Raw genomic sequence first — 14695 nt, 5'->3', positions numbered from 1 at the left:
TTCTTCTGTACTTTCAGAGTGACATTAAATTTCATAGAATTATAGAATTTACAGTGCAGAAGGAGGCCATTCGGCCCATCGAGTCTGCACCGGCTCTTGGAAAGAGCACCCTACCCAAGCCCATACCTCCACCCTATCCCCATAACCCAGTCACCCCACCTAACACTAAGGGCAATTTGGACCCTGAGGGTAATTTAGCCTGTCCAATTCAGCTAACCTGCACATCTTTGGACTGTGGGAGGAAACCGCAGCACCCGGAGGAAACCCATGCACACACGGGGAGAACGTGCAGACTCCACACAGACAGTGACCCAAGCTAGGATTCGAACCTGGGACCCTGGAGCTGTGAAGCATTTGTGCTAACCACTATGCTACCGTGCTGCCCTTATTCATTTGGCTTCTCTTCGGAATTTTACAGAGGAAGAAATATTGACCTAAGAGATCCTTGTAACATGTGAAGTGAAGCTTGATTGTTGAATCACAAGAAAGTTAAAGATAAAGCAGCTCACGCAATGGACTTCCACATGCTTTTGGGCAACCCTTCTGTGTCCATAGATCTTTTTATTTAGGCAATCTCCAACTCTGTCTTCAAATTATTTTTAAGTGATCTCCAACTGTGCCTTCAGTTTTGGCACATTTCTCTCAGACTTTGGTTTCTTTACTTTTTCATGCTTTGAGGCTCTTGGTTCTTTCTCCAGCTTCTCTGGGATTTCAGGGTCCACCCTGCCCTGTCACCATGTTGTAAAGGTTTGTTTGGTGTCTTATTAAGAGGTCTAGAGGCCTGTACGGTTTAACATAGACTGCTTATTGTTACCCCATTACTATATACATCTCCAAGGTACGGCAATGCATGCGTGATGTCTCCATGCTGGCTCCTTCCAGACTCTACTCACAGTCGACTGTGATTTGACTCTCAAAATCATACTGTGGGTGGTACTGTTCTCCAGTGCTACATTAACCCTTGCCCTGCTAAACATCCTTATACTACAATGACATACTGTGATCCCTTAAAGGCATATTACAATGGGAATAATACATTTAGTAAAGATACATAGGGAAAAGGGGTGTTCATGGGATAGTTTATTAGTAATAACATAGTGTTAGTAGGAAAAAAGGATGCAGTTGTCAGCAAGACTATTAAAATAATTTTGCTGGACGTAAAAGATGATAGAAGGATTCATCACACTGAGAGATGTAGTCTACAAACCACTGAATAATGGAAGGATGGAATATGCAGACAAATTAGGCTATTGAGTAAATCACTTGGAATAACCATCATGTGGAATTTCAAGTACACTGGTATTAACTAGATAGAAGATGTAGATAAAGGGAATAAGGGAATCGGCCTCCTGCAATGTGTACAGGACTCCTTTCTGACCCTATGTAAAAAGATCAGAAAGGGAAGACTCTTTATTGGATCTAAAAATGGGAAATGAGCCAAAGCAGATAAGAGAAGTAAAATTAATGGAACATCTAGGTACTTGTCACCATAATACAATATGCTATAAGATGATAGAGAAGGAGACACCTGTGACTAAAATCTATTTTAAAATTAAAATGCTGGAAAGACTCAGCAGGTCTGACACACCTATGGCGAAGACACAGAGTTAACATGTTGATTTGTTATGTCTCTTCTCCTGAAGAAGAGGGAATGTTTCCTCTTGTGGGGAAGAGAATATCTAGAGGCCATCAATATAAGATAGTCACAAAGAAATCCAATAGGAAATTCAGAAAATTCTCTTCACCTAAAGAGTGATAAGACTGTGGAACTCACTACCATAGTTACTGTGAATATTCTAGATGTATTACCCGGAAACCAAACAAGCAGATACGGGAGATGGGAATGGATGGTTATGATGGTAGATTTAAATTCGAAAAGATGAGAGGAGGTTTCAGTAGAATTGAAACACCCAACATGGGTGAGCTCTGCCTGTTCCTGGGTGAGCTGGGCCTGTTCCTGTGTGATCCAATATAGTAATTCATGAATTTTACGAATTGTGTGACCAAAACTCTTATTATACTTAATAGAATCATAGAATCCCTAAAGTGCCGAAGGCGGCCATTTGGCCCATCGAGTCTGCACCTACCCTGCAAAAGAGCATTCTACCCATGTCCACTCACCCATCCACCCCACCCTATTCCTGTAACCCCATAACCTAACCTGCACATCCCTGGACACTAAGGAACAATTTAGTATGGCCACATTGTTGGAATGTGGGAGGTAACAGGAGCACCCGGAGGAACACAAGTAGACATGGGGAGAACGTGTGAACTCCACACAGATCCTGACCCAAAGCTGGAATTGAACCTGGGTTCCTGGTGCTGTGAGGCAGCAGTGCTAACCACTACACCACCATGCCACCCATAATAGTAACACTATTCATCGCTGACAACAGCAAACACAGATTACTGGAATACTTTATTTGTTCTTGGAAAGTTCTGTTTGCTCTTTAGTGGAATTGAAATATGAGGATTTTTGCATTGATGCTTATTTAGTTTTTCCTTACATCAGTTTTTCATCTTTCACAAGTAACAGTTCTTCGAATAGCAGACTGTTGTTTGTGATCAGTAAAAATACAGCGAGTCAGCACATATGATGTGATCCTCTGCGATCCAAACGAGCCAGTACCAATGTAAAAGCACCTTGTGATGCTGTTTGAATTGTTATAATTAGTGAGTTGTGATGGCCTGCCGACAATACTGAGTCAGCTCTGCTTAATGTTACTGATTTCAAGAGATTGTTTCAAATGTAAAGTGATATTGCAGTTTACCGGAGATGAGCAGAGTGCTCCATCTCTGTGTTTAGATTTAATATTTAGGGGTAATCTGATTATTATATTCACTTGCAATATTTTTTGAGTATGTTCTGTGACTAAAAGAATTCACCATCCATTCCTTCTGTGCTAACCAATTCTGAACACCTGCATTGAGACTGTCATAACTGCTTTTGCAGTAACAACCTGCCAAAAGTATTTAAATACTTTGGACCTAATTGCTAAATTGTACGTGAGCACAATTTTATGCCAAAAGTGCTTATTCACATGTTCATTATATGGACAGCAAGAAACCCATTTTGGTATTTGGGAATATAAGTGCTGCTCAACTCACATTAATGAGCTTATTTCATTTTATTTGTGCATAAACACTTGAACTTGATGGATACTCCCACAAATTATGTTTTGCTTTTGGGTTTTTTTTCTGTGATGGATATAAATGGCAGTGCACACAGAATATAGCTGGCCAAATATGCAAACGTTGTTCAGGCATATTAAGAGTGGAAAATCGCAAAAGTCTATTGTACAGTGTAATCACCTATTCCTATTCCCCTTATTTGAAAGACTGTCGTGTCAGAATTCTTTCAATGGATGGGGATGAGAAAATGTTAAAAATATCCACAATCTTTTTTCAGAAGCTGCAGTTCTACGGTATTTTTTAAAGAGTTGTTTCCTCTTATCTCTTAAGACTTTGGGAACAGTGATGCAACATCACAGTGACCTAGGCCTAACTACCTTCAGGTGCTTCATCAATGACCTTCGCTCCATCATAAGGTTAGAACTGGGGATGTTCGCTCATGATTGCATGGTGTTCAGTAGCATTTACGACTTGTCCATGTTCATATTCAGCAAAATATTGGGCAGCACAGTAGCATTGCGGATAGCACAATTGCTTCACAACTCCAGGGTCCCAGGTTCGATTCCGGCTTGGGTCACTGTCTGTGCGGAGTCTGCACTTTCTCCTCGTGTGTGCATGGGTTTCCTCCGGGTACTCCGGTTTCCTCCCACAATCCAAAGATGTGTGGGTTAGGTGGATTGGCCATGCTAAATTACTCTTAGTGTCCAAAATTGCCCATAGTGTTGGGTGGGGTTACTGGGTTATGGGGATAGGGTGGAGGTGTGGACCTTGGGTAGGGAGCTCTTTCCAAGAGCCGGTGCAGACTCGATGGGCCGAATGGCCTCCTACTGCACTGTAAATTCTATAATCTATGAAAACCTGGGCAATATTCAAGCTTAGGCTGAAAAATGGCAATTATCATTCAGCCAAATAAATGCCAAGCAATAACCTCTTGACTTCCAGTGGTGTTATCACCGCTGAATCTTCTACTATCAACATCCTGGGTGTTACCATTGATAAGACACTTAACTGGACCAGCCATATTAATACTGTGGCTCCAAGAGCAGGTCAGAGGCTGGGACTTCTGTGGTGAGTAACTCAGTTCCTGAGTCTCCAAAGCCGCCCCATCCATCTGCAAAGCACTAGTCAGCAGTGTGATGGAATACTCACCACTTGGTCTGAAGTTTGACACCAAAGCTCGATCTGCATCCCATCCACACACACTCACTTTTCTCTCTCACACATACATTCACCTCACACGCACTCCCAATTCTCTCGTTCTCATACACACTCGTATCTTTTTCTCTCACACACATTCACACTCTCTTTCACACACACTCACATACTAACCTTAGTCACACACTTGCCCTCTCACCCAACTCTCACATGCACTCAACGCTAACCTCACTCTCTCTGACACATACTCACACTCTCACCTCACTCTCTGACACATGCTCACCTCTCCCTCTCATGCATACAATCACACACGCACAATCACTCCCACCTCTCTCTCACATACATAAACACACACATACATACTCATGCACTCACCTCTCTATCTTTCAGGCATATTTGTATTCTCACCTCTCTCCCCATTTCTCCGTGGGCTGCTTTTCCTCACACATGGTGGTCGCTGTCTACCATAGTCCACCGCTTGCTCCGCTGTCTGCTCGCCTTTCCTCTCACCCTTGCCTGGGACACTGAATACTGATTTTGATGCTATTTCCAGCTTGTCCAATCAGAGGCTGACTAGTACTCTCACACACTCTCTCAATCTCACACACACTCACACACCCACCTCTCTCACACACTCGCCATCTCACCCCAGTCTCAGACCCGCTCACACACCAACCCTCTCACCCCACTCTCACATACACTCAATGCTAACCTGACTCTCTCTTATACATACTCACACTCTCACTGATGCGACCATCAATTCACTCAAAGACACGAGTAGAAGCAAACCGAGGTTTTAATCAGCTTAGAACAGAGCCTGCCTGCGAGTAGTACAATACTGTGGACCGCCTCCAGGCCAACTGCTCTTTATACTTCCTTTCAAGGGGAGGAGCCATGGGCGGAGCCCGTACATGTCCCAACATATCCCCCTGTGGGTGAAGCCACACAATGGCCCATAAGTGGGACCCACAAGGTCAACAACACAACATAGCTGTAACACAATGGCAGAATATGATACTAATACACTGGTGAATTACTAGTACTATACATTCACCACATTCACCCCCTGTTAAAAATGAAGTCCGGCGGGGGTGACGGGCTCATAAGTTCAGCTGGTCCGATGCACGGATTGTGCGCTGCGATTGCCGAAGCGCTGGCGTTGTTGCTAGTCCAGGTGTTGGGCTCATCCGTGCTGGCATCGGACGTGGGGCCGGTGCAGGTACAGACGTGGACTCCGGGAGCGTCTCTCCTGGAGCTTCATTTCTGTGGACCGGTGTGGCGGGCGGGAGGGTGCGCGGGAGCCATATGGGGCGGAGCGCTGGACATGGTAGGTTTTGCAGGATATAGTGCGGGAGGGGCTGAGGTGGTGGTGGTGGTGGAGCCTGCAGGCGCCAGGTCCCGGAGGGAGACGGTATCTTGTCGGCCATCGGGGTGTTCGACATAAGCATACTGGGGGTTGGAGTGCAGGAACTGGATCCTCTCTACCAGAGGGTCGGTCTTATGGCTCCTGATGTGTTTTCTGAGGAGGACTGGCCCCGGTGTCTACAGCCAGGATGGAAGCGAGACCCCTGAGGTATCTCCCCTAGGGTAAGCAAACAAGCAGTCATGAGGAGTCTCGTTCGTGGCCGTGCAAAGGGGGGACCTGATAGAGTGGAGTGCATTGGGGAGGACCTCCTGCCAGTGAGAAACTGGGAGATTCCTGGACAACAGGGTCAGTAGGATTGTCTTCCAGACCGTCGCGTTCTCCCTCTCCACCTGCCTGTTTCCCCTGGGGTTATAACTGGTAGTCCTGCTCGAGGCAATGCCCTTACTGAGCAGGTACTGATGCAGTTTGTCGCTCATGAACGACGAACCCCGGTCGCTGTGAACATAACTGGGGAAACCAAACATGGTGAAGATACTATGCAGGGCTCTAATGACAGTGGACGTGGTCATTTTGGGGCAGGGGATTGCAAATGGGAAGCGTGAGAACTCATCTATGATGTTGAGGAAATATGTACTGCGGTTATTGGATGGGAGGGGCCCTTTGAAATCGATACTGAGGTGTTCAAAGGGCCAGGAAGCCTTTACCAGGTGGGCCTTATCCAGTCGATAGAAGTGCGGTTTACACTCCACACAGATTTGGCACTCCCTGGTCATAGCTCTGACCTCCTCAGTGGAGTAGGGCAGGTTGCGGGCCTTGATATAATGGACGTGCCGGGTGACCCCTGGGTCATCGTGGTCATCGTGGATAGCCGGTAGTCGGTCATCTTGCACACTGGCTCATGTGCCACGGGACAGGGCATCTGGGGGCTCGTTGAGCTTCCCAGGACGATACTCTATATCGTAGTTATAAGTGGAGAGTTCGATCCTCCACCTCAAGATGTTATCGTTCTTGATTTTACCCCGCTGCATATTGTCGAACATGAAGGCTACCGATCGTTGGTCGGTGACGAGGGTAAACCTCCTACCCGCGAGGTAGTGCCTCCAGTGCCGCACGGCTTCCACGATGGCTTGGGCTTCGTTTTCGACCGAGGAGTGTTGAATTTCAGAGGTGGTGAGGGTGCGCGAAAAGAGCGCTAGCGGTCTGCCTGCTTTGTTAAGGGTGGCGGCGAGAGCGACCTCTGATGCGTCGCTCTCCACCTGGAAGGGGACGGACTCATCCACCGAGCGCATCGTGGCTTTGGCGATGTCCGCCTTGATGCTGCTGAAGGCCTGGCAGGCCACAGTTGCTAGTGGGAAGATGGTGGCCTTGATTAGTGGGCGGGCTTTGTCCGCATAATTGGGGACCCACTGGGCGTAATATGAAAAGAACCCAAGGCACCTCTTCAGGGCCTTTGGGACAGTGAGTGAGAGGGAGTTGCAGGAAGGGGCGCATACGGTCAGGGTTGGGCCCTAGGACCCCGTTCTCCACGACGTAGCCGAGGATGGCTAGTCTGGTTGTGCGGAAAACGCATTTCTCCTTGTTGTAGGTGAGATTGAGGGTTTGGGCGGTTTGCAGAAATCGGTGGAGGTTGGCATCCTGGTCCTGCTGATCATGGCCGCAGATGGTGACATTGTCCAAGTACGGAAATGTGGCCCGCAGTCTGTAATGGTCCACCATTCGGTCCATTGCTCTTTGGAACACCGAAACTCCATTCGTGACGCTAAAGGAGACCCGGAGGAAATGGAAAAGGCGGCCGTCTGCCTCAAAAGCTGTGTAGTGGCGGTCCTCCGGACGGATTGGGAGCTGGTGGTATGCAGACTTCAGATCCACTGTGGCGAACACCCGGTACTGGGCGATCTGGTTTACCATGTCTGCAATCCGGGGAAGGGGGTACACATCGAGTTGCGTATACCGGTTAATGGTTTGGCTGTAATCAACCACCATCCGGACCTTTTCCCCGGTCTAGACGACCAGCACCTGAGCTCTCCAGGGGCTATTGCTGGCCTCGATGACACACTCCTGCAAGAGACGCCGGACCTCGGACCTAATGAATGTCCTGTCCTGCATGCTAACCGCCTGCTTCTGGTGGCGCATGGCTTGCAGTCGGCGGTGAGGTTTGCAGAGAGTGGGAGAGGGTCATCTTTTAGGGTCTTGAGGCTGCATATGGTTAGTGGGGGCAGGGGCCCCCTAAAACTTCAGTGTTAGGCTCCTGAGGTTATATTGGAAGTCGAGTCCCAATAGGAGAGGAGCGCAGAGGTCTGGGAGCACATATAATTTAAAATCAGCGTACTCGGCGCCCTGTATTGCTAGGGTTGCAGTAGTGCACCCTTGGATTTGCACCGAGTGCGACCCAGAGGCGAGGGAGATGGTTTGTTGCACCGGGAAAATTGGGAGCGACCAGCGTCTAACCATGTCTGGGTGAATGAAGCTCTCTGTGCTCCCGGAGTCGAAGAGGCAAGGCGTCTCGTGCCCGTTAACCCGGACGGCCATCATGGAGCTCTGGAGGTGCTTGGGTCGCGACTGGTCCAGGATGACCGCAGTTGAGTTGCGGGTAGCCGGCGGCTTGGTCGGAGGTGCTGGGGCGGCCCCGCAATGCCTGTCCATATTGATCATACGCATCGAGCGGCATAGCAGATGACGGCCAAGATTGGCGGCCCCCATGGATCGCACGTGGCCGGCCCCGTGGGGGAGGATGGCCAAGATGGCAGCCCCCTTGCATCGCACGTGCTGCGAGGGCTGGGAGATGGCCGCCCCCACTGATAGCACGAGGCTGATGACGCGTCTGCAGGGGGCGGAGTCGGCAGACTGCGGGGTCTGCGGGCCTGTGAGACTGAGGATTGGGCCTGTGAGTTCGACTTCTTAGACCTGGCCAGGCAAATATTGGCAAAATGTCCTTTTTTTTCTGCAGCTGCTGCAGTTCGCGTTACGGGCTGGGCAGTGCTGTCAGGGGTATTGAGACTGGCCGCAAAAACAGCAGGGTAGCCCCCATGATGGGTGGGCGGCCGCGCGGCACAGGCCTGGGGTAGTCTTTGGTTGGGGGCCCACGAGGGGGTTGTGTGGTCAGCCATGAACGCAGTAAGGCTTTGAAACGCAACCTCCAGAGAGGTGGCTAACGTTACAGTGTCGTCCAGGTCCTGGGTCCCCTTTTCAAACAGGCGCTGTCTCACATAATTCGACCAGACTCCCACCATGTAGATATCTCGGACGGCGGGTTCCACATGCTGAGTGGCCGTAATGGCCTGGTAATTACAGTTGCATGTGAGGGCTTTGAGGTCGCGTAGGTAGTCATCTAGCTACTCCCCGGGATGCTGGCGGCGAGTCGTGAAGATGTGTCGGCGTAGACCTCGTTCACGGGCCGTACGCAGAGGCGATCGAGCATCGTGAGGGCGTCTGCGTAGGAGGAGGCCTTGTCGAGCTGAACAGAAATGCAATGGCTCACCCGTGCGTGGAGGAGACTCAGCTTCTGTTCATCGGTGACGGAAGGCGTGGAAGCGACAGCGAGATAGGCCTTGAAGCATCGAAGCCAGTGCAAAAATATTTATTTCGCCTCCGCAGCCTGCGGATCGAGTTCCAGTCGATCAGGTTTGAGTTGTGTTTAAGCTGATTAAATTGATGCGACCATCAATTCACTCAAAGACACGAGTAGAAGCAAACAGAGGTTTTAATCAGCTTAGAACTGAGCCTGCCTGCAACTAGTACAATACTGTGGACCGCCTACACGTCAACTGCTCTTTATACTTCCTTTCAAGGGGAGGAGCCATGGGCGGAGCCCGTACATGTCCCAATATATCCCCCTGTGGGTAAAGCCACACAATGGCGCATATGTGGAGCCCACAAGGTCAACAACACAACATAGCTGTAACACAATGGCAGAACATGATACTAATACATTGGTGAATTACTAGTACTATACATTCACCATATTCACCTCAATAGCTAATCAGTGTGGGAACTGCCTCTAATTGGACAAAGTGGAAGGAAAGATTTTTTCAAATTTACAATGGCTGGACCTACTGCGTTACGCCAGGATGTCTCCGATGGAAGCCCAAGGCTCCACAAAACCCTGTTTTGAAAATGCTGAGGCAAGTCTTAAGGAGCATCTTAACAAAGCTGAGAGAGTTGGGGTGGCTGAGGGGGTAATTCCAAAACTTAGGATCTGAGCAACTGAAATGCGGAATGGTTTAAATAAGAGATGCGCAAGTGTCCAGAATTAGAGCAGTGCAGAGATCTGAAGGAGAGGGAGGACTGAGGCAATTGAGGGATTTGAATACAGGGATAAGGATTTCAATGTTGAGGTGTTACAAGATTCAGTCCCAATGTAGGTTAGTGAGCACTAAGGTGATGTGTGAATGATATTTGGTGCGAGTTAGAAGATGGGCAGCAGAGTTTTAAATGAACTCAAATCTGTTGGAGGAGGAAGGGAGTCGGGCGAGGAGAGCATTGAAATAATGAAGTTTAGAGATAACAAAAGCATGAATGAGGGTTTCAACATCACATAAGCTGAGGCAGGGGTGGAGACCCTTCACTTGCTTTGAATCTACTTACCGACAGTAGTATTTGGAAGGAGCTGTGAATAACCTCCAGGTACAGAAAGTCAACAATGCAGCCTGTCACTGAGATATAAGTGCGATCATCCAGGTTTTTGCTGGCTGCAGCAGTCAACTCCTTCCGCACACAACCAGGCCCATGCTCCCTCCACCATGAACGGTGCATAGAGATATTAAAGGTCATCAGGTCACTATCCTGTAAACAACACAAAAAATACAATTCAACCCCTTCAAACATCAAATATTATACTAAAGTTACAGAAATACAAATTACAAAATGGCTGATTATGTTGTGGGCCCTGCTTGTTACTTTATTACACACAATTAGGTTGTTTATTTTAATCCCTATGGTAAACACCACTAGTAACACATTGCATGTGTTACTGTATTACAGGTACAAGGGTGCGGTACGTTTCAGCGCTGCCGTTTCAGCGCCAGGGCTTTTCAGCGCCAGGACATTTCAGCGCCAGAAAAAAAAAATTCTCCAATGTTGTCATATAGTTATGACAGAACTTTACAAATCTGTAAGTTCATAAAATGAAATAAAACTCAAGTGTTAACAAAATGTTTTTATTGCAAAAGATCCACTTATAAAGATCCAAAAACAGTACATTAAAACAATTTACAAATCTGTAAGTTCATAAAATCAATCATTAAAAAGAAAGTTCATTGGACATTCATTGGATATTCATTAGAAAAAACGCATTTAGTTTGTTAAATTGTGCCCTACTGAACAAAGGTAGTCAATTTCATTCCTGCTGCCATATTCGGAAACAATTTTCAATATCCTCTCATCAGCTTTTCTATATTTAAGTAATTTTAATTGAGGTTCATTGCCAGCTAAAAGTTTCTCGAAGTGCTCGTCTCTTCCCGTTTGAACATGCTTAAGGACATCAATGAACTTCCAGATAGTTGGGTGTGACATTAACAGTTCACTTTTCAATCTCCTGTTGGCTGCCTCAGCATAGTTATTTGTTCTGTCATCCCCATCTAATGTTCTTTGATACATATTCCACATCTCGGTAGGAAATAAAGGACTTCGTCTGCCTGCTCCTCGGCGATTAGGACGGCCGATATAATTGTCTTCGAAATAGTTTAAAACCGGAATTAACTCCTCCAGTAAATTACCTGCTAAAGAATCCACGTGACTGTCAAGGTCGGCAACTGGCACAAAACATAGGGCAGTTATCATTTTCGAATGTAATGCAAAATCGGGATTGCTCTTATATAAACGCATGAGACCAAAACCACTTATCTGCCTAAGTATATTTTGAGACAGATGAAAAAGGCAGCCTCTTACTTCTATGTTGGAGAAGGAGTCTTTCATGGCAGTAAAAGCAGCGCGTTCAAACTCACAATTGATAATGGCAGGTCCTGCGTTTCTAATCATCTCTTTTACCATCACAAACAACATCATATAGGTTGCATACTGTTTGTTTTGTAAAAGCGCGTACAATACAGGGTGAACTCCGTTATTTTTCCTAACCATGATGATATAAACGTGATAAAATAGGTGTGGTGCTACCGCAAATGTTCCGTCAGCATACCAAGTCGTGGAAGTTGCCATGTGTTCTAACCAACTCTCTCTCCCAAATATAATAATCCGTTCGTTGTTCGTACCACTATCCTTTAAACAAAAATTTTCCTCGGTTTCTGGGGTGGGTTTATACATCATGTATTCATGAGGTAACTGAAGCTCTTGAATCGATCTTGGATTATCGGGGACCTGATTAACTTCGTCTCGTTTTCTACGAATAATTTTTCGCATTGCCTGCCTGTTTGGTAACTGTGCCATACCTGCCACGGACATTTTTTCAATGCACTTGTTGATAATCGTACTTGGAGGCTCACAAGTCTTTTCAGCCCGGTCTCTCGCATCAGTTATGACCTTTTCCACTTCGATAGCAACTGCAGATGGGGGATGAGTATGTTCGTTGATCTTTTCGATCACCTCTCTTTCTAACGAGTGAATGCGGGCCTTGCACCTACCATCCTCATGGCATCGCCAAAACTTAACTTGCTTTTGTTTCTTGCTTTCTTTGTCGAAACGATATATAAAACCTTCATGACAGAACTTCTCTCTGCCTCGCTTGCTTTTCACTGATTCAGCCATGGGTTTAAAGATATGGAACTTACCAAATTTATCAAAAGAAATGTACCAAATAACTACTTAAGTATAAAAACTTGTTAACAAAACTCCAAATAAAACGACCAAATAACTAAGTGTAAAAGCTGGTATACCTGTATCATACCTGTGACCATACTCAAGAATGATTTCTGAATGAATGAGTGCTGAAACGTCCTGGCGCTGAAATATTTGGCGCTGAAATATTTGGCGCTGAAACGTCCTGGCGCTGAAACGGCAGCGCTGAACTGTCCCATTCCCCAGGTACAACAGTAAATCCCAGCCTGCTGGCTCCTCCCAGCAGGCGGTGTATAAAAGTGTGCGCTCTCCTGTGCTGCTCCCATTCTGGTTCCAGCTGCAGGAGGCACAACACCTTGTGCAATAAAGCCTCGATTGTTTCACTATTCTCGTCTCGTGGTAATAGACGGTACATAAATTTATTGCACAAGATTTTAAAAGATGGACTTCCTAATCAAGTCTGATCGCCTGGAGCTGAGCCCTCATGCAGCCAAAGCCATGCGGTACCACGGTAGCATAATGGTTAGCACAATTGCTTCACAGCTCCAGGGTCCTAGATTCGATTCCCGGCTTGGGTCTCTGTGCGAAGTCTGCACGTTCTCCCCGTGTCTGCGTGGGTTTTCTCCAGCTGCTCTGGTTTCCTCCCACAGTCCAAAGATGTGCAGGTTAGGTGGATTGGCCATGCTAAACTGCCCTTAGTGTTCAAAATTGCCCTTAGTGTTGAGTGGGGTTACTGGGTTATGGGGATAGGGTGGAGGTGTGGGCTTGGGTTGGGTGCTCTTTCAAAAGAGCTGGTGCAGAATGATGGGCTGAATGGCCTCCTTCTGCAGTGTTAATTCTATGAAATCTATGCCCACCTTTGAGCACTGGCTAACCTGCTTTGAACGCTACCTCAGAGCAGCCACTGAAGAACTCTTGGACCCACAGAAGCTCCAAGTTCTCTACTCACGGGTGAGCCATCAAATTTTTCCCCTCATCCAGGATGCGCCCACCTGCACAGGTGCGATGACACTACTAAAGGGACAATACATTAAGTCGGGAACCAAGTGTACGCCAGGCACCTCCTGGCCATGAGACGGCAACTCCCGGGGGAAACTCTGGACGATTTCTTACGGGCTCTACAGATTCTCGGTAGAAACTGTGACTGCCAGGCAGTTTCGGCAGTCCAACACACCGAACTACGAATCAGAGATGCTTATGTCACGGGCGTTAAGTCTACGTACGTTTGTTAGTGGCTACTGGAAAAGGGTACGCTCGATTTTGCAGAGACTGTGCAGCTTGCCAATTCCCTGGAAGTGGCCTCCCATAATCTGGAAGTCTGCACCTCCGACCGCGCAGACCCTCGTGGGCACCATGGGCCCTATCAGCTGCTGACTCGAGTGCACCGCAAGCCTGCGCCGCGTGGCAGCCAGCCAACTCCGGAGGGCCCAAATGTTATTTTTGCGGCCAGAGCAAACATCACAGGCAGCGCTGCCTGGTGCGGAGCGCGACCTGCAATGGGTGCGGGAAGAAAGGCCACTTTGTTTCCGTTTGCCAGGCCCGGTCGGTCGCCGCTGTTTCCAGGCCCAGCATCGCTGCACCCCCCACGTGTGATCCAGGGGCACTGCCATCTTCACCACCACAAGTCACATGTGGCCCGTGGGCGCCGTCATCTTTGACACCGCCCACCATGTGCGCCCCGTGGGCCCCGACATCTTTGGCGCCATTTTGGACCGCGCCTCAGGACCCCTGCTCGTAGGGCTGTTCGCTGCCCACTGATACCTCCGCCACTGCTGATCAGCTCAGCAACTCCCAACATCTTCCGCAGCTCGCCTCCATCACCCTGGATCAGTCTCAGCCTCACAACCTCGCGACCGCTACGACGACGGTGAAGATCAATGGGCACGAGACGACCTGCCTCTTTGACTCTGGAAGCACAGAGAGTTTCATCCACCCTGCTACAGTAAGGCGCTGCTCCCTCCCGGTACTCCCTGTCACCCAGAAAGTCTCCCTGGCCTCCGGATCTCATTCCGTAGAAATCGGGGGGTACTGAGCCACGACCCTCACCGTTCAGGGCGTAGAATTCAGCAACTTCAGGCTCTTCGTCCTCCCCCATCTCTGTGCTGCCCTGTTACCAAGTCTTGATTTTCAATGCCACCTCCAAAGCCTTACGCTGAAATTCGGCGGACCCCTGCCCCCCTCACTGTCTGCGGCCTCACGACCCTTCAGGTCAATCTACCTTCACTGTTTGCAAACCTCACCCCGGACTACAAGCCTGTCGCCACTAGGAGCAGACGGTACAGTGCCCAGGACAGGACCTTCATCAGGTCAAAG

At 48.1% G+C, this 14695-nt stretch overlaps 1 protein-coding gene across 3 annotated transcripts in view; it reads right to left on the bottom strand.

Annotated features, from left to right (window-relative positions):
- The window catches only part of LOC119972561 (sodium/potassium-transporting ATPase subunit beta-1-interacting protein 3), a 610138-nt gene that overhangs the window by 80658 nt on the left and 514785 nt on the right, over window positions 1–14695 (bottom strand). For all 3 annotated transcript variants that reach the window (XM_038809469.1, XM_038809467.1, XM_038809468.1), the window contains exon 4: window positions 10238–10435. In XM_038809469.1, the coding sequence (XP_038665397.1) occupies window positions 10238–10435 (198 nt within the window). The remainder of the gene's footprint in view (window positions 1–10237; window positions 10436–14695) is intronic.

This window comes from Scyliorhinus canicula, chromosome 10 (genome assembly GCF_902713615.1).
Source record: "Scyliorhinus canicula chromosome 10, sScyCan1.1, whole genome shotgun sequence".
NCBI lineage: Eukaryota > Metazoa > Chordata > Chondrichthyes > Carcharhiniformes > Scyliorhinidae > Scyliorhinus > Scyliorhinus canicula.
This window is presented reverse-complemented; position numbering and strand designations above follow the sequence as displayed.